This window comes from Hyperolius riggenbachi, chromosome 1, assembly GCF_040937935.1.
Source record: "Hyperolius riggenbachi isolate aHypRig1 chromosome 1, aHypRig1.pri, whole genome shotgun sequence".
In the NCBI taxonomy this organism is placed as follows: Eukaryota; Metazoa; Chordata; class Amphibia; order Anura; family Hyperoliidae; genus Hyperolius; species Hyperolius riggenbachi.
The window spans coordinates 151,580,935-151,603,026 of NC_090646.1; the positions used below are offsets into that span (position 1 = coordinate 151,580,935).

The 22,092-nt window shown below is 40.8% G+C and overlaps 1 protein-coding gene across 13 annotated transcripts in view; it reads right to left on the minus strand.

Moving 5' to 3' along the window:
• TENM3 (teneurin transmembrane protein 3) overlaps positions 1 to 22,092 on the minus strand; it is a 1,708,801-nt gene that overhangs the window by 1,161,759 nt on the left and 524,950 nt on the right. For all 13 annotated transcript variants that reach the window (XM_068278748.1, XM_068278756.1, XM_068278759.1 and 10 more), the window contains one exon: positions 8,746 to 9,043. In XM_068278748.1, the coding sequence (XP_068134849.1) occupies positions 8,746 to 8,977 (232 nt within the window). In that variant the 5' untranslated portion in view covers positions 8,978 to 9,043. The remainder of the gene's footprint in view (positions 1 to 8,745; positions 9,044 to 22,092) is intronic.

Consider the following 22,092-nt stretch of genomic DNA (forward strand, 5'->3'; position numbering starts at 1 on the left):
TTCGGCGGAAGCTGTCGCCGAAGGCTCCTCCCCCCCGCCGTCCCCCCGCCGGAAGCTCCATACAATGTGTATGGAGTTGCTGTCGCTAGTCCGCATACACACGGCGGACTAGCAACAGTTGCGTCAATGTTGCGGCGAAGTTGCGGCGACAGCTGTTGCCGGCGATTGCCCGTGCCAATCGACTGGTGATAGCAGCGACTAGCGACGGTTCAGGGTGCGCGCCTCATACTCACGGGCGACCTGTCGCCGCAACACGTGCGTGCCACGTGGTTGTGGTGACAGTTGTAGCCCGTGTGTTTGAGGCTTATGGTGATTCAGCCCTGCATGTTTGTTCTGTCCCTGCTATTATTATGTGGTTCAGTGATAGAAAGGGACATATTTGCAGCAGTTAGTGTAAGTCTTCTGGAATATGCAAATGTTAGAATTATGTGCTATATTTACCATAGCTGATTTTTTTTCTCCATGTTCTCAATGTTCATTTTTTTTTTTTTTGTGTTTATTATACTTTCTACATAAAATCAACCCCCCTCTATAATCTTCAGTGTGTTCTTGATGGATATTTTTATTTGATGTATATTATTAGCACATAACTGAAACATAGCTCTTTAATTAATACAGGTAATTACATTGTGATAACAAGCTTTCATCCGCCAGGCAATTTAAAGGGAAATTATAGCATGATTTCAGCAAGCACATATTTTACTATTTTATAGTAGCATTTACCTGAAAGTACATTTTAACTTGCGGTTCCGTTTTTAGATACTTGCAGTGCCTTACTTCCATTAATGTACTGCATATAGAGATATGTAGATTCTCTCTCATAGCCATTTACATATGACCACAAACATTTAAACTGACCACAAACTTATTGATTACCATTTGGTGCAGCAAAATTGATCAATCCCTCGATAGAAGGAAATCTATTGAACACTAATGCTTTGTTCAATGAGATGCAATGCTTTGGCCCACTGATTGAACCACTCCTGCTCCACCCCGATCTAAAATGTTCTGTCCGATCAACATTTTTGATAGATTCTAGGTCGAAATGGATCTAAGTTGGATTGATTGTACATGTTGGGGCAATAGATTTCTAGCAGATTGGATCAGAGGGAATCAAACGGGAAGATGTATAAGTGTATTGGCCAAGCCTTACTGGCTAAGACAAGCTTTCTCTGAAAAGACATGTAAAGAGCGCACTTTCTCTTGCGCGAACTGGCTGCGACTGGAGGCAGTTACGGGACCTGGTACCGGAGCTAAAGGCAGCGGAGGGCAGCGGCGTGGGAGTGATCCGTGCCCATGGGGCTGGAGGAAGCCCCAAGTATGAACAACAAGGTATGTATCCTTGGTTTCTGGTAAACTGTCACTATTCAGCTGCGGAAGAGGTCAGCCTTATATAAATACTAAATAATAACTTTAATTGTTAATATATATATATATATATATATATATATATATATATATATATATATATATATATACAGTATATTTATCTTTTAAACACGAATCAGACTGTGTGATGAAAAATTGCTATTTTTGAGTAGAATAATAGATACTGTACAAATGATAATCTCGTCATTTTATTTTCAGTTCAGGTGTACTAAAAATAAAAGGCTAATTGAGAGTTTAAATATCACAGAGGCTTTAAAAGCTTCCTTATTGAATACCTCTGACAGGGTCACGGAGTCTAGATTAATTTTATTACTGGCAATCCTAAAATACAAATCCAGCAGAAGTCTGTATTGTCCTCTGTATTATGGTAAGTAGGTGTGCTGATATACTGTATTGCAATGCTGGACATAATGACATTTGATGGTCAAGACTCAGCATAGCCGAGAGAGAGGCTATATCATGCAACATCAAGTTCAAAGTTATGCTGTATCTGTAGTCAATTCACATCAGTCCATTTTTTTTTTCTTTTGGCTTTTACCCTTAAATATTTTTCATCCAGTCCTTAATCAATCAGATTCTTTTTATGATTTTTCATTACCCTTCCAAACCTCTGATTCAGCCACATTTTTATTTCTCATTCCTGTAATTTCTAAACTTGACTGCTTCAGCTGTTATTTTTCAGGTTACACTTTTACATTTCTTTCTGTGCAAACTGTTTGGCGCTGGTCAATGCGTTTTACTAAAACTTTCCACTTATAGGGAAGGAATCTCGTAAGGTAATGATTGTAAACCTTTTTGGCCAAGATACCTCACTGCGGGTTATATCCCTGAGCTCAGGTACCCCCTATGGATTTATAAAATAGAAGTCACATTTTCTGTAAATTGGACAGGGCACATAAATCCATTTTCCCCCTGTTCCAGCCGTTCCCTCCTTTTCAGCTCATGCCACACATCTGCTGTGTTTTTCCACTGAAATTCACTTTATAGACCTCCATGTTACAGCTCTGATAACTTATTTGAAGGAGTAAAAATTGATGGGAAAGGTCTGAAAACTATGTGTGAGCACTACTGTTTCTTGTGATATTGGTGTTACTGCCGCTTCTCACAACTTCTTTCAGTACAGTCACTGTAGGCACAGATGTGTATGGCTTGGACTGACTTCCTGTTTTGACAAGTGCTCTCTTTAAAGGGACCAAATGCCATTTTTTTTCTTCAGTTTGTCCTGGTTTCTAATAGCTATAGGTGATGTCATGTTCCCCCTCCCCTTCTAGCTTCCCTTTATTAAACCCGGGGAAAGTGTGAAGATTGCATCTGTGGCTTCTCTAAACTCTTTAAAGCATAGTGTCCTATCTCTCCACCCCCCCCCCCCCTGCTGATGAAAACTTTTGTTTGCTCTCTGCTAATGTGTGTAATAAAATAATTACATCAGTCCTCATCTGCCTGACACTTATGTGGTCAGACAGGCCTCTGAAGTAGGCTAATAAAGGTCTCTACTAAACTTTTAAATGTAAAAAAAGAGGTAAAAATGTGAAGTTTTTATTAGTAATGAGCCACATTGGTGCATTTTAATGTGCTATTGAGATGCCCTGGGGGCTAAAAGTGGTGCTTGACTAAGTTTAAAGAGTGCTAACAATGTCTTAATTGGAGCCCTGATCAATTGTGCAATATATTTGCATGATCAATTTTAGACTTGAATCACACTGCAATTTTTTGTTTTGCCAGATCGCAACAGAATGCAAAAATGAAAAGTTAAACGAATCCTGTTCATTGATGGATCAATTTTTCCAGACAGTGGATGCAATTCCCACAGAAGCCCATAGTAGACATGCATCTGCTCCAGACTCCAATTGGACACAAACACCATCAGAGTGGACACTGCACTGTCTGTTTAGAATGGGCCATTTGTGATCCAACTCAATGTTAGCCAAGCATTACCCTCATTTTAAGATACTGACATGACACTCTCAGTGTGTGCAGTAAAAGCTATTACTCTGAGCTTATACTGAAGGCCAACTTAATGGAGCAAAGGTCAATCTCAGTTTGTAGACATTGGACATCTGATTTTTTAAGAGCCTGGACACATTGGTGCATTGATGGGCTGCAATGCGTAGCAGTATGTTAAACGGATACATATTGCTGAAATCAAGCTCAGCAACGCTCATGTTTGTTCAGACCCTAATGCTAGCCTGCATTCTCTCAATTCAAATAGTCCCTCTCCAATTTTTCTAATTTTTATGCAGATGGTATCAGCAGCACTTCACAAAACATTTAAGCTTGATTCATGGGGACAGATGGGTTCAGCTCCCACACAGATAAATCTTGAACTTTTAGCTTGGTATCTGTACCCTGCACTCAGATGTGTTTCTCTCTGCCACACATAGTTTTACAACTTCTAATTACTTATCAGTGAGTGTTATGCTACAGTCCAACTGCACTGATTAGGTCTTTAGTCCCCACTTGAGCAGATGCAAAATGGACACGACTGTCCATTCTGCATTCCCTCTGTGCCATCTGCTCTGCATCCGCACGTCCTAAGCAATCGCCACTCACCTATCCCGCGCTGATAGCCACCGCTCGTTCCCTCTCTCTACTCAGCCTGGAGGCTGGGAGGAGCAAGGGGCTCTCCATAGACTGCATTAGACTAATTATCACTAGCAACAGGGAGAATTTTCATTGGTCCATCATGAACCAATTATAATTCTCCCTGCTGCTGAGGACTCCCATTGGTCTTTTGCAGCCCAATGGAGTTCTGCATGCTTCTTCCCTCGTACAGGCACAGATCGGTGGCGATCGGTGGCGGGACGCGTAGCTTGGATCAGATGCGTTACTCCCATAGGCTATCCATTGCAGAGTTACAAGTGTGAACAGCTCCTATTCATAAAAAAGAATTCTAATTTGCAGTTATGCTGGGTACTAATAGATTGTACAGGTGGCAGATAAACACACCAGTCACTAGTCTGCACAGCATCTATACAGGGCAGTGCAGGGAGTCCGGTAGGATGGAATTCAGTTGTTGAACTCCAGGTACCTGGGAGAAAAATGGAAACAGCAAACAAATAGGAGCACCAATATGGCGTATAATTTATAAATAGGGAGATAATACTCCAAACAAATACTACTTATCAGTATGGGTTGCGAATAGACAACCACACATATCCACTCGGGAAGGATGTTGTCTTCTTCACTCCAAGAAATGGCCAAACTGGAACCACTGGATGTGGGTCACAGGGATTGCCCCTGAAGGGGAACTAACTATACAGGTTGGGAGGAGGCGCCCCAATGTGGATAAATCAAATGTAGGGTAATAATAAGGAACAGTTCTACCTCGATGTGGAGGTTAAGAAATAATTTATTGGATGCCAATATAAACAATGCATTTCTTGGAATTCACCCACTTCTTCAGGTTAATGCAGTAGTGTCTCTGAAAGCCACAGCACGGATTCGGAGCACCTGTTGACGTCTACACAGAGTAATACATCAGCTGATGGCTAAATATCTCATATTTTGGCATACACTGCACTACATTCTGCAGCACTCCACAAGGTGGCCGCTACTCTTAATGGTTGCCACTAGCGTTAACCAGCCCTGCTGAAATGAATGGGAGTGGATAGCTAGATGTTAGGAAGCAGTTTCTAGGAGGTACTTAGAAAGAGGTTTCCATCGTTATCTACTGTCTGCTATTTGCTGAGTGCTTCAAACAGCATTTGGGATGGCCTCTGACCACTCTTAGATTCTTTTATCTGTTTGTCACACACCCAGAAAATGCTGCAGGCATCTGTTACATCGTTGAAATCATTCTAGTCTAAAATAGCTGTATACTGTCTCCTAGAAACAGAAAGTTGTACTAGGCTGCACATCAGACAGAAGAGGCAGAGGGAAACGCCAGGGCTGGAGAGGCATGAGGGGTACCGATTCCTATGGGTAATGTAACACCAGGGCCGGTTTAAGCAACAATGGGGCCCCAGGGCAAAATAAACCTGGGGGGCCCCCCCAACATATACCCCGGAACAAAAATCGGCATTAAGAGACCTTTTTTGCAGCTGGTATAGTCAGGGTGTGAAGCCCCAATCGGTCGGAGCTCCACATTCTGGCTATCCCAGCCTGCATGGGGGACAAGGGGTTAAAAAGTTTCAGGAGGGGGGACCCCACTATTTTTTTTTAAATTCCCACACTCTAAACATAAAAAAAAAAATTGGGAAAATAGGAAAACATGCCAGGGATCTTCATACAGCCATATTGCGGCTGTATAGCGATCCCTGGCCAAAGCGCTGCGGTTGCGTATAGACCCCCTGGAAACCCCGTCAGGAAATGTATTGCGCTTTCGTTTGATGCATGTAAAATTACACTACCGTTAGGTTTGCTACTAAAAGTGACATTTACCGCATTTAAAAGTATACTTTTTTTCCTTCGAAACTTTAAAATCGATTTTCTCAAAAACTATAAGGTCTTTTTGAAAAATAGTTTTTTCCTCTTATTTCTAATGATCTCCTTAACATACCCTGCAAATTTAGGGTTTCTAGCATTTAAGGTGGATTTGCTATTAACCATTAAAGTCGGCAGGTTTTTAAATGTGTTTTTTTTTCCTTTGAAACTTTAAAATCGATTTTCTCAAAAACTATAAGGCCGATTTTGAAAATTTTTTTTTCCTCTTGTAGCCACTGGGGGCCCCTACAAGCTCTGGGGCCCTGGGGCAGCTGCCTCCTTTGCCTTAATGGTAGCGCCGGCCCTGTGTAACACATAGGAAAATAACCAAGAACACCATTCATTTCACACTATGTAACACACTCACATGAAAGTGCTAGCTTACACTTTTAATACATGCCTAATAGGCTCCTTCTATGGATTAGCACAAGATAATAACTACATTATGCATTTCTTATAATTTTTAATTAACATCACTATTTATTAAAAGTAGACAACATAGCTGTGCTGATGATTTTTCTTTCAGGCACTGGGTGCCTTTAATAGTGATATACGGAGAGACAGCAGAATCAATACTTAGCAATCAATGTACAATAGGACAGCAAGTCCGACTGCAGTGAAAGTATTTGGTTTGAGTGTGTTGGCTCTTAATAAAGTGCATGTCTCACATTTCCAGGGATTTTTTTGGGGGGGGGTTTGTTTTCTGGAGGAATTTCTGTACTTTCAATTAATACCAGAGGGATGCTTTACTAAAAGACTAATGCTCGCCACAGACAGAAGGCCATCATCAAAAATCGTTCCGTGTGACAGAAATCTACAGTTTGTTCATAGCTAGAGTTCTCTTCTGTGCCAATTAGCACCTTAAAGTGCACCTGTAGTGTTCTAATTTTTAATCAACGATACTTGATCGTTGAAAAGACTGGTCTGAAGGATTGTTGAATTTTTATAGTACCTCACTTTTCCCACAGTCATCCTTAAAGCGGACCTGAACTCAGCACTTCTTCTCTGCTATAAAAAAAACCACAACATTTCTTTTTTACAGCTGAGACAAATCCTACAATAAATCTGCTGTGTGTCTACTTCCTGCTTTCATGGAAGCAGACATAGGGTTAACATCCTGTGTTTACAAATTAGCTGCTCTGCTAAGGCAGCCAGCTGACACAGCTGAGAGATCAAATTACACTGGTAATTAGTCACAGATGAGGGGGAATTAGACAGGCTAAACTCACTAAATACATACAGGGTGCATTTCTCTATGTTTTCGCTTTGTCCTGTGCAAGTTCAGGTCCACTTTAAGGTGCCCACTAATTATAGGATCAATTATACAGGCAGCGGGGTGGGGTAGTGGTTAGCTCTCTTGCCTTGCAGGGCTGGGTCCCCAGTTGAATCCCAGCCAAGGCACTGTCTGCACGGAGTTTGTATGTTCTCCCTGTGTCTGTATTGGTTTCCTTCGGGTACTCCAGTTTCCTCCTACACCCCCAAAACATACAGATAACTTAATTGGCTACTTTCAAAATTGGCTTAGATTTTGGGTAAGACATAAGAAATCAGGAGAAAGGGCAGAGGTAAAATAGATTTAACCATTAACCGTTTCTAGTACATTCTTTTTGATCACCCACATCCCCCTTATTTACTTTTTCTAGTTTGGTGGAAGTACGTGGGTGATTGAGAGAATGCTGCTGTGGGGAATATGACCTGCTGTTTACCTCCCTGCACTAGAACAAGATGATCTGATTTTATCAGAAGTGGCCATTAAGTTGGTTTTGATAATTTTTCTTGCACAACTTTATCCCACCCAATCACAATTGGATTTCCACAGAAACCGTGAGTATTGTCCTACTCAATGCAAAGTGACACTATGTGGTCGCGTGTCTCCTGTCACTTCTAATACCCCCCCCCCCCCCCCCCCCAATCGGTATACCTAATATTTTTTTCCCTTTTTAAAAAAACTAAAACAAAACTGTACTAAATTGAGTAGAACTTGATCAGTCAGGTAGTTACTTCATTCAGTGATACAACGGTACACTTTAAACAGGGCCAGTATTGGCATTCTTGGGTCGGCTGATATAATGTTCATTCTGACAATACATATCTTGAGCAAAGTGGTGGGGGTAATAGGGATTGATTTGCAATAACAACCAAGTATTTTAGGTTGCCTGAAGAATGGGATGTTGAGAGAATATCAGGTTGGGCCATACAGGCCATACAGGGTATTTCTCAAACTGACTAAGGCCTCAATTCACTAAGCTTATCTCCTGTCTTTAATAACTCTTCTAGAGTTGTTACCATGGTGATAAGGCATGTAGTTAACTCTTCTGTCTTTAAGTTAACTCTCCAATCCTTAAAATAACTCCAGAGTTATAGACAGGCTGTTAATTAACTGCGTGTGAAAATAACTACAGAGGAGGTAACTTAACTACAGAGGAGGTAAATTAACTACAGAGGAGGTAACTTAAGGAATGAAGAGATAAGATAACTCTCTCACTGTGTGGAGGTAAGTTTTCTCTTGCCTTATTATCTCCAGCATGATCTTAGTAAATTGAGGCCTAAGTGATCAGATTGATGGATGATAACAGATTGGTAATCTAATGAACAGAGTAGGCATAATCCGCTAAAACCAAGATATCTGGAACTTCAAAGGGGTTGCACAGTGTAAGTTTTTGTAGGCTATCAATAATAAAAGCAAATAGTTTTTGTTAGGTTGAATGACATATGTGAAATTGTTGATGCAAAAGAAAGGTGCATACAATATTTTTGTATTTGGATAATGTACAGTATTTTCCATTTTTTTATCTTGTAACATGTACAGATCTGTCTCTTTGAAGGTATTTAAAAAGCTAAAAACCATGAAATTCCAAGTTAGGAAATGGAGAAGGTAGACCTTTAGGCAATAATTGACTATTGTGTATATACTTGACACATATAAGAACGTACCTTGTCTGGGATATTCATCTGCCTCTCTGTGAACCAGGTCTTTCACCCGGTTTCCATAAAGCAGCCGTGAAGAATCATGATCAAAAGCTTTCAGGGTTTCGCTTGAGCTGTATGATTTTTGTGTAGGCACTCTACAGTCATCTTTGTCCACCGAAGAATTTGTGTAGCGTCTCTCTTTGTCTCGTCGGCTCTTTGTCAGGGAACAATAAGGCCTACGTTCTTTTACATCCATATTAAGTTCATTCTGTGCCCACAAGAGTTTGGCTTACTTGAAAACGTCTTCTCACACTTGATTTGTCTATACAGGAGACACAAATGTAAACAGCGATTCAATAAAACCATCCAACAAAGGAGCAAACGACCATGCCGGTCGTATACAAACACTTGTAATGTTTTGGGTTTTCAATCATCTACTCTATTCAGACTGTCATTACACACATTGGCTTACAAACATGGTACGAGAAAATGACATAAGCCCTTTAGTAAGGCAGAGGGCAATGCCATAATGCAGTAAAGCATAGCAACCTATAAGAAGCCATCTTTCATGCTTTCGAAATTGAATTGGTAGCAGCGGTGCAGTTCTTGTAAGCTCCTTGCAATGACATCGTAAAAGCTCAAACAGGGTTCTAGGCCATAAAAAAGAGCCAGTCAATGCAAGAAAACAAACAATAAAAAAGTCCTTGTAATTGAAAGGTAATGCTTCTTTAATAAACTCTCACCTCTGAGAAGTAATTTAAAAAATTGAACCTAATTCTTAAATACTTGCCTTTCCATTTGGGTCATGACATTCTTCTTGCACCATTTCCAGGTTGATATTGCCCCTGCACCAGTTGCCTATTAGACACAAGACTACATTTCCCATGATACCTCGGGACCAGTTCATAAACACTCAAACTGCAGCTGCCTGTTCACTCAAAGTGGTTATTTGGAAGGTTGGAGGGTGAGATCCGGCACTGCTGACAAGTTATCTTTATTGTGAAAGTGCTACATAATACAGGTCTTCTTGACACAAGTAAAATGTAAAGCACATACCATTGCAGAAGGATAGAAACGAGTGGTGGGTGAAGAGGGCTGTAATTCTGATGCTCGTTTCGCACTATGCGCTATTTCAGAGGTTCTGGTCAAACCTCCGTAGAAGTGCATAGCGCAAAACCATAAAGCTTTTCATTTCCATCCTTTTCCAGTGGTATGTGTTTTACATTTTATTTTGTTTCAAAAAGGCATGTTCCATGTAACAATTCCATAATAAAGATAACTTGTCAGCAGTGCCGATGATTCTCCCCCTCCTCCTTCATATATCCACAGACACCACATGCAGAATGCTGTATACAGCTACCGATACCCTCTCCCAGTCCACAGTGCCAATGCTCTATCTTCTCCTATCACTCAAAGTAGTCCAGTTCTGCCTACAGCTTTAAGGGCTTGATCACACTATGAGCGCTATAAGTTTTCTAAAAGTGCTGGCGATTTTAAAAAGCGATGTAAAAGCGCTTGAGCAATGATTTTACATGTGAGTGTTCTCACATGACATGAGCGATGAACTTTTTTTCCAATCGCAAACGCGGCTCCTGCACCATTTTATGAGCATTTGCACTTCAATGCAAAGTATAGGAAAATCACTAAACGCTTGAAAAGCGCTTGGAAAAGTGATTTTGTGAGTGCTTTTTAAAAAAATAACATTAAAGAGAATCAGTACCAGGCCAAAGAGTTCACTTCCTAATTGACAGCAGAAAAAAAAATGCTAATTGCTAAACAAAAGCGCTTGCAAAACTGCTTTACTAGTTCACAAATCGCTCTAAAAACACTGGAAAAATCGCTTTAAAAAGTGCTCATCGCTTTCGATGGCGATTTATAATGTGAACTAGGCCTAACTATTACTATCAAGCAATATTATATATTTTTTTTTTTTATAAGTTTTAGACTTGATTTGTTCCAATTTTTACTATATGTCTTTTCCCTATTTTTCCTTTTTTTGATAATGGCATCAGTGTATGTCATGTGAGCCTGCTTTTAAAAATTCATGACAAATCAACAAATAAATATTTATTTTTAGCACTACAACATTCATTGTGGATTATAATAAGAAGCATGCCATGTTCAGTTGTTTTCCAATCCACTTTGTGACTGGATGATTATCCGTATACAGGTTTGTGTCTGCAGCTGTACATGAGGGGTATGTAATATAAAATTCATAGAGAATGTGTTTATTGTGGATTTTGTTCTACTTTATCATAGAAGACCTGTGAAAAGCTTGTTCTGTGGTTCATTGTTATAATCCTGATTGTATGTACAGAACTTGTATCACACCACTTGTAAAGGGCATGCTGCAAATAATATAATATGAAAAATGCTTTTAACCAACAACCATACAATTCAAAGAATGAATTAAACTGTGACTTATAACAATGGGTTATTGCACTTTGCTAAGTTGTCTACTCATAGACTGGATACATCAGTTGACTGTCATAAAAACTTGTGCATAAACTGTCTGCTACTAAAAACTAATTAAAGCTCTCCAACAAAACCAAATAGTGGGCCATTCTCACTCACGATCAACACTTCTTGGATGAAATACTGATCATAAACTAGAAACTGATGCATAATATTATACCTCCCACAGCTGGATACATATTTGATCTAGATTGTCGGTTACACATTGGGGCCCCATTTTTAGAATGTTTGTGGGGTTTTGTCTGTGTATTTTGCAATTTATGAATAAAGTTTATCATAATTGATTCTGTTTATCTTAGTTATTGTCTTTTTTATGTGCACAATTTTCTTTTTGTTTTTGGCTCTTTGAAACAAACACTCCTGTTTTCTGTTAACATCTATGACACTCTTCACTTTCAAAGAGGAGCAAACTTTTGTTGCCATCAGCTGATTGCTTTTCTATATAAATATGGTTATTGTCCATAGGTTTTTTTTTTTCTGTATAGGTGTTTTTTTCATAGGACATATTGAAATGTGCACAGTCTGTCTTCAGAATGGGTGTTTTTATTTTTCTATAACACATACAGAAGTATTAATCCTGGCAAGTAAATACTGTCTTTGGGACATGGCCCTGACATTTTTTTGAAGGATGTAGCCATCTTCATTCAGCCAGCCTCAAGCCATAAAATTCTACATATATCCTCAGGTCCACAACCCCCATTTAAAAGGCTAGTTCCAAACACACAAACTTATCAGATACAAAGCAAACCTTCACCTACATTTAGTGATTATGTTACGTACCACTCATTCCTGGCAGTGGGTGCATCCAGCACCTCTAAGGGCCCATTTCCACTTGTGCGGTGCGAATCGCGCAGAAAAAATTTGCATGCGGATGTGAATTTCGCATGTGGTTGTATGCGAATTTTCATGCGAATTCGCATGAATGACGCTGTGTGCAAATTTATCCATAGCAGTGCCTGTGTGCTTTTCAATTGATTCCATGCGAATTCGCATGAAAATTTGCATACACCCGCATAGCGGTAAGCGGTATGCAAATTCTTATGGCTCTGCCATGCGAATTTTCGACGCGGACGAAAATGCTCAGAAATCCCGACAAGTGGAAACAGTCCCATCCACTTGTATTGGCTATGCGAATTCGCATGCGGCAAACGCATGCGAATTCGCGATAGTGGAAATGGGCCCTAATACTTGCTATTCTACTACTGCCGGATGGCTTTATGTACAGCACCGGCAGCAAGGACAGCAACATGCAAAAGTTTTATAGAACAAAGTCCTGACACTGCAACTATAATTCAGAAGTGTGTGAGTTTGCGAAAGGGGGGGGGGGGAAGATGAAGTATTTTGTATAACTACTGCATTTGAGCAGAAGTAAAGTACACCACAACTGCTTTAAAATACTGTACATAAAATGCATTTAAGGTAACTGTGGATTAGACCTTCTACACATGCAATATAAAACCACTATACAACACAATCAAGAGTTTCTACTTTCCCTTAAAGTAATATTCATCCATTTTGCTCCCCAAATATTCTTAGTAATATTAACCACTTCACAACTGAGGGGTTTTACCCCTTGACCACCAGAGCAATTTTCACCTTTCAGCGCTCATTACATTCATTCGTCTATAACTTTATCATTACTTATCACAATGAAATGAACTATATCTTGTTTTTTTGCCACCAATTAGGCTTTCTTTAGGTGGGACATTATGCCAAGAATTATATTATTCTAAATGTGTTTAAATGGGAAAATAGGAAAAAATGTGGGGAAAATGTATTATTTTTCAGTTTTTGGCCTTTATAGTTTTTAAATAATGCATGCTACTGTAATTAAAACCCATGAAATGTATTTGCCCATTTGTCCCGGTTATAAAACCGTTTAAATTATGTCCCTATCACAATGTTTGGCGCCAATATTTTAATTGGAAATAAAGGTGCATTTTTTTTAGTTTTGCGACCATCCCTAATTACAAGCCCATAGTTTATAAAGTAACAGTGTTATACCCTCTTGACATAAATATTTAAAAAGTTCAGTCCCTAAGGTAACTATTTATGTAATTTTTTTTTATTTTAATTTTTTTTTTTAATTACAAAAAAAATGGGGAGTGTGGGAGGTAAGAAGTACATTTTTTGTGTAAAACTAATTTATTTGCATGTGAAAAATGCTTTAGGGTGTAGTTTTACTATTTGGCCACAAGATGGCAACAGTAACTTTTTGTTCAATGTGACCTGCAAGCGTCCTTCTGGACGCTTGCAGGAAGTACTGGGAGGCTGGGAACGTTTTTTTTTTTCACAATGATCGCGCTGCTTATCGGAGAAGCAGCGGATCATTGCGGGGCTTAGATCAACGAACGGGAATGGATTTTCCCATTCATTGATCTCCGGGCGAGCGGCCGACGGCGTGTTTACGAGCGGGAGTGCGCGCTAGAGCGAGCGGGAGCGCGGGCAGCGGCGGGAGTGCGGAATGTACGCATTTCTCCGTCCCTGGTGGTGAAAGAATGGAAAAAGGGATGGAGAAATGCGTATGCGTGGGGGTAAAGTGGTTAAGCTTAGCTGAATATTTTGGCAGATACCATGAAATTGATCCAACTGGTCTGTCTGTCATCCTCTAGGTTACAGCTATAAAAGATATTTCCTCCAAATAAGTGAAAACATAACTTTTGATAGCCCAGCCATTTTTAAACTGTAATACAGAGTATTATTGTATTTTTCACACTATAAGACACAGCTGACCATAAGATGCACCCAGGTTTAAAGGAAAAAAAAAAAGATAGAACAAAATCCTCAAGCTGGTGCATCTGCATGGTGCAGAAACGTGTTGTGGAATGTCTCCCCCTTCTTCATTGATAGTTCTCCCCTGTGGCCCTAGCACAGTAACAGCAGCTGGCACCAGGTCTCCTCCCAACAGTCTCTCCACCACTCCCAAGCTAATATTGTGCTTCGTCTTAATTTACTTTTGTATAAGTTTGGCAAGGTTGTGGTGATTCATTTGAAGCAAGGCACCAGATTCTCAGGACATAGTTTCTCATGTAGGTACACAAGGGAAATACACTGCCACAGGGAGACATGTCACCAATACTTTGGCCAATGCTTACCCTGATTGGCTTTACCATTCCAAAGCTAACAGCAATCCTTGAGGCCCCTGCAGAGTTTAATTGCAGCAGAACCCACACACCTCTCCAGGCAGCATGCTCCTATCTTGTGTCCTATTTTCATTGTCATCAGCACCCTCTCACACCATAACCTAGTGGTTCACATGTGCAGGGCTCACGGAAAGGGGCACAAGTCAAGTGGCAATGAAGATAGGACACAAGATGGAGGAACATCTGGCTGGATAGATGAGGGTGCTTTGCTTGCTGTTACACTACTCTGCAGGGGTAGTAGGGATTGCCATTAGCTTGGTGTGGTGGAGAGACAGCATGGGGGGGTGGGGGGTGGGCTGCTGCCAGCCTGAATATGTATCATTTGGTTCATAAAACACACAGAGTGTTTTTGTTGGGGGGAAGGAACATCTTATGGAGCAAAAATACAGAACTTCATATAAGGCTTGAGGTGTAAAATGCAGCAATGAAGTATTATGTTTAAAATTAAATTCTGGGCATTTGGATAAGCACATCGGACGTGCTATAACTAAAATTCATTAGAGCCTAAGAACACTGAGTAACTTAAGTGGTTTTAAAAAGCTGGCCTGGTTTTATTACTAATTGTCTGCTGTCAGGTGGCAAAGTTATACTGAATTCTAATGAGCACTGATTACTAGGTAAGTAGTCTTTATAAAATCCTTATAAAACTTAACTTTTATTACTCCCTCTAAAATTGTACTGGGTTTCTAAAATAAACCTTAAGTGCAATATGTGAAGTGCAAACCCTTGTTGAAGATATCACACTTTATACAGTACACATTAGGTTTATTTAAGTGGGCTGTTCTTATTTTAGGAAATGTAATACAAAAATAATCTGTATACAGGCTTTTTTGGATGCCCTTCCTTCAGTACTGAATTATGATGACTACTGGTGAAAGATTAGTGACAAGACACACAGAACATTAATTTCGCACTTTCCTCCTGGCAGACTCAAAGCTCCAGAGCATCAGCCACTAGAGCATGTTCTATAGGCAGTAGCAGTGTTAGGGAGTCTTGCCCAAGGTCTCCTTACTGAATAGGTCCAGTTTACTGAACAGGAAGAGCCGAGATTCAAACACGGGTCTCCTGTGTCAGAGGCAGTGAATTAGTGAAAGACTGACTTGCAATAGTTGCAATTGTGTGTACAAATCTGCAACAAGATCTTTATTTAATACATCCTGGTCTCCTGCAGTTATTAAAGAAAGTGCTTGGTGGGGTTGTCTTCAAATAACTGTAATAGTACCAATAATAATTAACTTTTCAGAGACCCCCCTGATAGTCTATAACGATGGACCCAAGAGAAGGCTGCAAGCTTTTGCTACTTTACAGAAACCTGGGCCAGATTTGCAAGTCTATAAATATTTCTTCAAAAACAACCTTTTATCCTATTGCATTGTTAGGGGGTGTGGTTATAGATTATGGTGCTTGGTGCTGTCTGTGTTTTTCATGTTTGCCAGTAGTAAAGATGATGACGTGCAGGCTGATTATGGATCAAACAATATGAACAAATTACATGGCGAATATCAATAATTTCTTGATCTCACTTCTATTTTTTGACTTCTCACTTTGCAATGTATTTATTTATTTGCTAAAATAAAGTTCCTTTTAAATGTCAAAGGTGTGCTATGTTACTGGTCTGTGAAGAAGTGTCCTTTGTTCAGAGCTGGAGAAAGAGTGGTAAACAGTGACAAGGAGTGACATGGATCAATCACATGACCACTAGCTGGCATAAAAAATGGCGGGTATGTTATGTCCACATCAATAATAAGAAGCAGCTGCTGAGGTTGAATCAATGTGTTTACCTAGGTGACTAATATTTTGCTTTGAGTTTAGACTGTGTTCCTACTGTGCACACACTATCATAGCACTGAAGATGGTGAACCTTCCCATTTAGAGTGGATGCACTAATCTTGGAGTGTTATGGTTGCTTGTGTAGGAAGCCAGAAAGATTCAGTGAGGCCATGTCTATCTTGCTGTAATACACCCCCAAGCTGAGTGATACCCAACTAGAAGCTCATAAGCCACATGTGGCTCTCAGCACTCTTTGATGTTGATCTCAGCAGGTTCTCAGAAAATGCTTAACTTTGATGTACATATGTCTTCTAAGCACAGCAGGAGGCCATCCTGCTGCAGCACTCACTTTGCTCAAGCATAAGAATATAGCAAATCAGGAGCTCATTCTTGTTGCTAATGCTTCAGGGAGTAGCATGTGCCCATCAAAGCAAGGACCTGACAACACTTTCTATCATGTAATATTCACACATGTTTGTCATGCAAATAAAGTTATTCATCATCAAGCAGTTTAATCATACTGGGTACTGCTTTGGAGTCTTCTAAGCTAATACTATACATGCTATACATACAACTATAATATATGTAAATATATTTGTACATGATCATACTGCAGCTATAGTTCTGACCATCCATTGAGTATTGCAAATATTCAACTTTATTCAATCAAATGAGGAACTGGTCTTTGCTAATATGGCTCCATTTCTGTGTAAGTATAAGTATAGTCATACACATGAATATTTTTCATGTTTATCAAACAAGGTTGTTAACTATGTCAGTAACAAAGCAAATTGGCCACATGCAGTTTAACAGGTAAGGATGACCAAAATTAATTTTTTAAATGATAACATTTCTTTTTTTTTTTTAAATCAAACCAAACAATAATTTACTGATTAACGCAAGCTGAGTTCCTGTGATGACCATAAACCTGCTAAAGTAGGTAGAAATTATGATGGCCACATAGGCAAACACAGGGGGGATTACAGGTGCCCAGAATCCCCCCTCAGACCAGGGCCTGCACAGTGTCTAGGGCCAGAAACAAGTTGAGACACCAGTATATCTGCAGGCATCCTGCAGCTCACAGCACTGCCTACAGTGGTGTAGCCAAGGAGCTGGGGGCCCTGGTGCAAGTTTTACATGCCCCCCCCCCCCAAGCACTCTTTACACAACAATTGATACGGCGCACCAAAACCTGCCAAGGATTTCCACAGTGTCAGAGGTGCAAGAAGGGGATGGGAAACAGTTTGTTAATGATTACTACTATTCAAAGCATCTGTAGAAGTGATTATTACCAGCACAGGGCTAATAGATAGCTAATATTGTGCTTGAGAGAGGGCCCCTCGGCGCCCCTCTGATCCAAGGGCCCAGATGCGGTCGCTACCTCTGCAATCCCTATTGCTACACCACTGCCTTTCTTTCCCTGCTACAGTTGACTTTGGATGTAGCAGCAGCGTGTGTACAGAGCATGGAGCAGCTCTGGGGAACTTATGAGCACAGCCCCGTGCTCTGCTGTGTGAATGCTTCACTTTCCCCTTCATTACCAGTGTCGGCTGACCTCATTATTATCTGTATCCAAACTGCTCCTGATCGATCCCGTTGTCGGTCGGGAAATTGCATTATGTGTACCCAGCATGATGTCCTACCATATTATTATACTATATTGTGCGAGGCTGAGGGACACCTTTCAGGAATACCCACCTTGAAAATCATGGGTTTGCCTCTGGGCCACAACTTTCCCCATTATTTTAAGACTCCACCCCCTCCAGTCTGCATGCTGCTCCTCTACACCTAGTAGTGCTGATTGGTAGAGAAGGTCTGTTAGGAACTATGTGCTGCTCTTTTCCTGCCTGCTGCTGGTGGTGTTTATTTGGACTGCCTTGGACTTTGCACTATGCCACCAGCAGGGGGCTTTATGGACATGCATCAGCCCTGGAGTTCTGCCCTCCACCAGCAGAGGGCTCTGTGGACTGTGAGCAGCCCTGATGTCCAGCATGCATCTTGTTTCTTACCTGTACTATTGCAGAACTGCCTTTTCCTCCTGCTGGTTGCCAGAGCTTAGCAGTTCTTTGCAGCCTTGAGCTTCTGGACAACCTGCTACCTTACCTGTTCCTTGCCCTAGTATATATTTGCCTTTCTGTTGCTGAACCCTGTACAAATTGTCTGACTCTGATTCCTGCCTGCTCCTCTGTACTTCGATTGGTTTGGTGCCTGACTTGCATTACGTTTGACTGTGATTTCTGCATGCTCCCTTTTGTACCGCGATTGTTGTATATTACTCCTGTATATATTATCCTGTACATATTTATATGTTAGTTAGCTAGAATAGATAGATAGGGTATTTGGGGTTTGCACATTTATATGTATGGTGATTGCTCTGTATATAGTGTGTTGTGCACCTGGTTGCATCTGCTTTGTATATAAGTGTGTTGTGCAAGTATTTGCATCTGATTTGCATGTAGCTGTTTGTTTTCACTATCCGCCGGTCACAATAAATCATTATTGCACATTATTCATTGTTTCAGTGTCTGTATTGCTGCACACTGTGGTCATCACCTGTTCCTCCGTTCAGGTTTGTAACAAGGTCTCTTCTATATCTTGCTTGCAGAGTTGCCCAGCACTACTCACCAAGGTACTGTCATACCACCATGGCCACCACTGGACATTTACTGTACTAACATGACAGGACAAAGCCAGGGTAGAGACTAAATCTAAATATTAATATTAAAGATTGATCTGTTGCTGTAAGCCGAGACACTTTTTTTTTTACTCAAACAGTTGCAAATAATAACTGCATCAAGGTTCCCCCAATGTCACAGCTGTTACCTGATCCAAACCTCCAGAATTGTAACACCGGTAATTAAGGCCTGCTGAATTTTCATATCATTGTGTCATTCTTCCTGTGGTTACATTACAATGATGGGAGCTGAGTGTCTGGACAGCAATTGATGCTTTCATATGATAGGCATATGGCTGCTTTATTACACCTGAAATGTGCTGCAGTAAATTATGGACTTGTCAAGGTACACAAAATGTTTTCTTTCTTGCCTGGACTTATGATTTACAGTCCAAATACTGTAATCCCAAAACTAAGCAAAGAAAATTCTAGTAGCATTCAGTGTGAAGTGACCGTAAGCAGTGTATAATAGAAAACTGGTACAGAGAACACCTGTTTCGTGGGCTTATTTATTTATTTATTTATTCATTGTATTTATAAAGCGCCAACATATTACGCAGCGCTGGAAGCACTATAACTGAAGTACAAGTTGCTTACTGGAATTAGCCATTGGGCAGGTCAATTAGGTGTGACAATTAGACATGGCCTGAACCTCCGATAATTCGGTTCGCGGACCGGGTTCGTGAACTTCCGCAAAAGTTTGGTTTGCGCAAACTTCTGCGAACCGCAATAGACTTCAATGGGAAGGCGAACTTTGAAAAATAGAAACACTTATGCTGGCCACAAAAGTGATGGAAAAGATGTTTCAAGGGGTCTAACACCTGGAGGGGGGCATGGCGGAGTGGGATAGATGCCAAAAGTCCCGGAGAAATATCGGGATTTGACGCAAAGCAGCGTTTTTAGGGCAGAAATCACATTGAATGCTTAATGCTAAAGTGCTTTTAAACATCTTGCATGTGAATAGAATACATCAATCAGGGAGTGTAATTAGAGTACTGCTTCGCACTGACACACCAAACTCACTGTATAACGCACCGCAAACAGCTGTTTGCGTAGTGATGGCCGTGCTGGACTACTGCGCACCATGGTGAGGATTGCTCTTCCTCACTCAGTGATGTCTGGTTAGGGAATGTCTGACTGCCTTATCAACTTTTAATGGTTGTTTCTCTACCATTGTTAAAGCTTATAACTATTTTTTAAATACTTCTTCTGCTTGCTGTTCAGTACCTGCAACGGGAATCTTTTATGGACGGCAAGTCTGCCATTGTGAGTGACCACTGGTAATGGCCGGGGAATCCTGGTTCGATTCCGGTCCGGAGTGGGAGCCTGAGAAACGGCTACCACCTCCACACATCCATGGAAGGCAGCAGGCACGCTGTGGGCAAAGGAGCAGGAACGGCTACCACACATCCAAGGAAGGCAGCAGGCATGGCATGCAAGTCCCAAGGAAGTGACCAGAAGGAGGGCTTTCGAGGCCCTGCTGCAGATGACACTGATAGACTGTACTACCTGTAACAAGAATCTGTTATGGAGGGCAAGTCTGCCATCCATTCAAGTGAAAGGTATGCAGTGACTGCCAGGTATAATACAATGTGCAGTCAAAGATGCAGTGAAAGGAATGCAGTGACTGCAAACAGCTGTTTGTGTAGTGACGGCCGTGCTGGACTGGTGCGCACCATGATGAGAGTGCCATGGGTACCATATGCTGCAACGCTGGCACAATCCCCTGGGTTACGTGTTATATCATGTAATCGGAACTCAGAAGTGGATGTCGGCATTGCATCGCTGTGAGTGGAGGAGAGGTGAAGCTGACCAAGCCACCTGGAACAGGTAAATATGACACCTTTCTGTGCCGCTCTGCATACCCTGCCAGGCTGGGGAAGGCACACTTGAAAAATATTGGCCCTGCAGCGCACAAATAGCTTTGCTATATGTGGCTGCTTAAGGGTTAAGCCATCAGCCAGCAAGGAAATTCTTAAAATATTTTGACAGTACTTTTTTTTCCTATGTTTTGGTACTCTTTCAATTGCAGATGCTGAAAAGTTATTTTAAACAGAAGATTAAAAATTATCTTATAGGATAGAACTTAGGAGAAAAAGTGAATTGAATCAGGGTCATATATCTCTGAATCTGAGGTGGTATTTTGTAGATCACAGGAAGTAGGTGTGAGCAGTTTTAAGACCACAAATCCGGTAACAGGAAATGACACGCTCTCGAGGTTGTAAAACTACAGGGACAGCTGCACCAATCCCAGATATACAAAAGGACATTTCAGGTTGAAAAATTCACTTTCAAAGGTAATACTCAAAATTTACACTATCAACATAATTGATTGAATAAACATAAGTAGCAGTGAAACCTAAGACAACTTCTAAGATTGTTAACTTGCCCTTTAGAAAGTAAGCTCACAAGGGTTTAGATCCTGCCACTATAATAATAATAATAATGACCGTAATTATGTAACCCATTTCCACATTTAAAAATGTCTAATTTAATGTTTTTCTGCAGTTAGGCTCTGTCCCCATTTGTGCTGGCCACAGAGCAAAGCGCACAGTTCTAGGCAGGGCTGTGGAGTCGAGGAGTCAGAATAATTTTGGGTATCTGGAGTCAGAGTCAGTGGTTTCAATAAACTGAGGAGTCGGAGTCAGATGATTTTTGAAACAAATCCATACCCTTTGCAAAAATTTGACTAAGGAGTTGGTGTCAAGGAGTCACAGCAATTTTAGGTACCTGTAGTCGGAGTTGGATTTGAAGTCGGAGTCAGTGGTTTCAATAAACTGAGGAGTCGGAGACAGACTATTTTTGAAACAAATCCATAGCCTTTGTAAAAATTAGACTAAGGAGGTGGTGTCAAGGAGTCGGAGCAATTTTGGGTAACTGGAGTCGGTGGATTCATAAACTGTGGAGTTAGAGAGGGATGATTTTTGTTTCGACTCCACAGCCCCGGTTCTAGGTCTGCTCCATTTCTCCATTGTGCTCACATCCACAGGCAAATTAATGGCACCATAGTGGCTATGGGCAATGCATCCATTTGCACACAAAAATGCAGCAAGTTTGGAGTTGCATTCTATTTGGTGATCTGTTTTGTTTTGGGGTTTTTTTTTAGCAAGTGAAAGCAGATCCTGTTTTTAACAATAGGATTCCCTTCCTACACCGAGCGGAGCTTTTCGAAACGTACGGGTAAGTTTTTCCAATGAGTGGGAACTAAGCTTAACACTTAGGCTACAAATGTTTCTTTAACCACTTGATGACCCACCCTTTACCCCCCCTTAAGGACCAGCGCTGTGTTTAGTGATCTGTGCTGGGTGG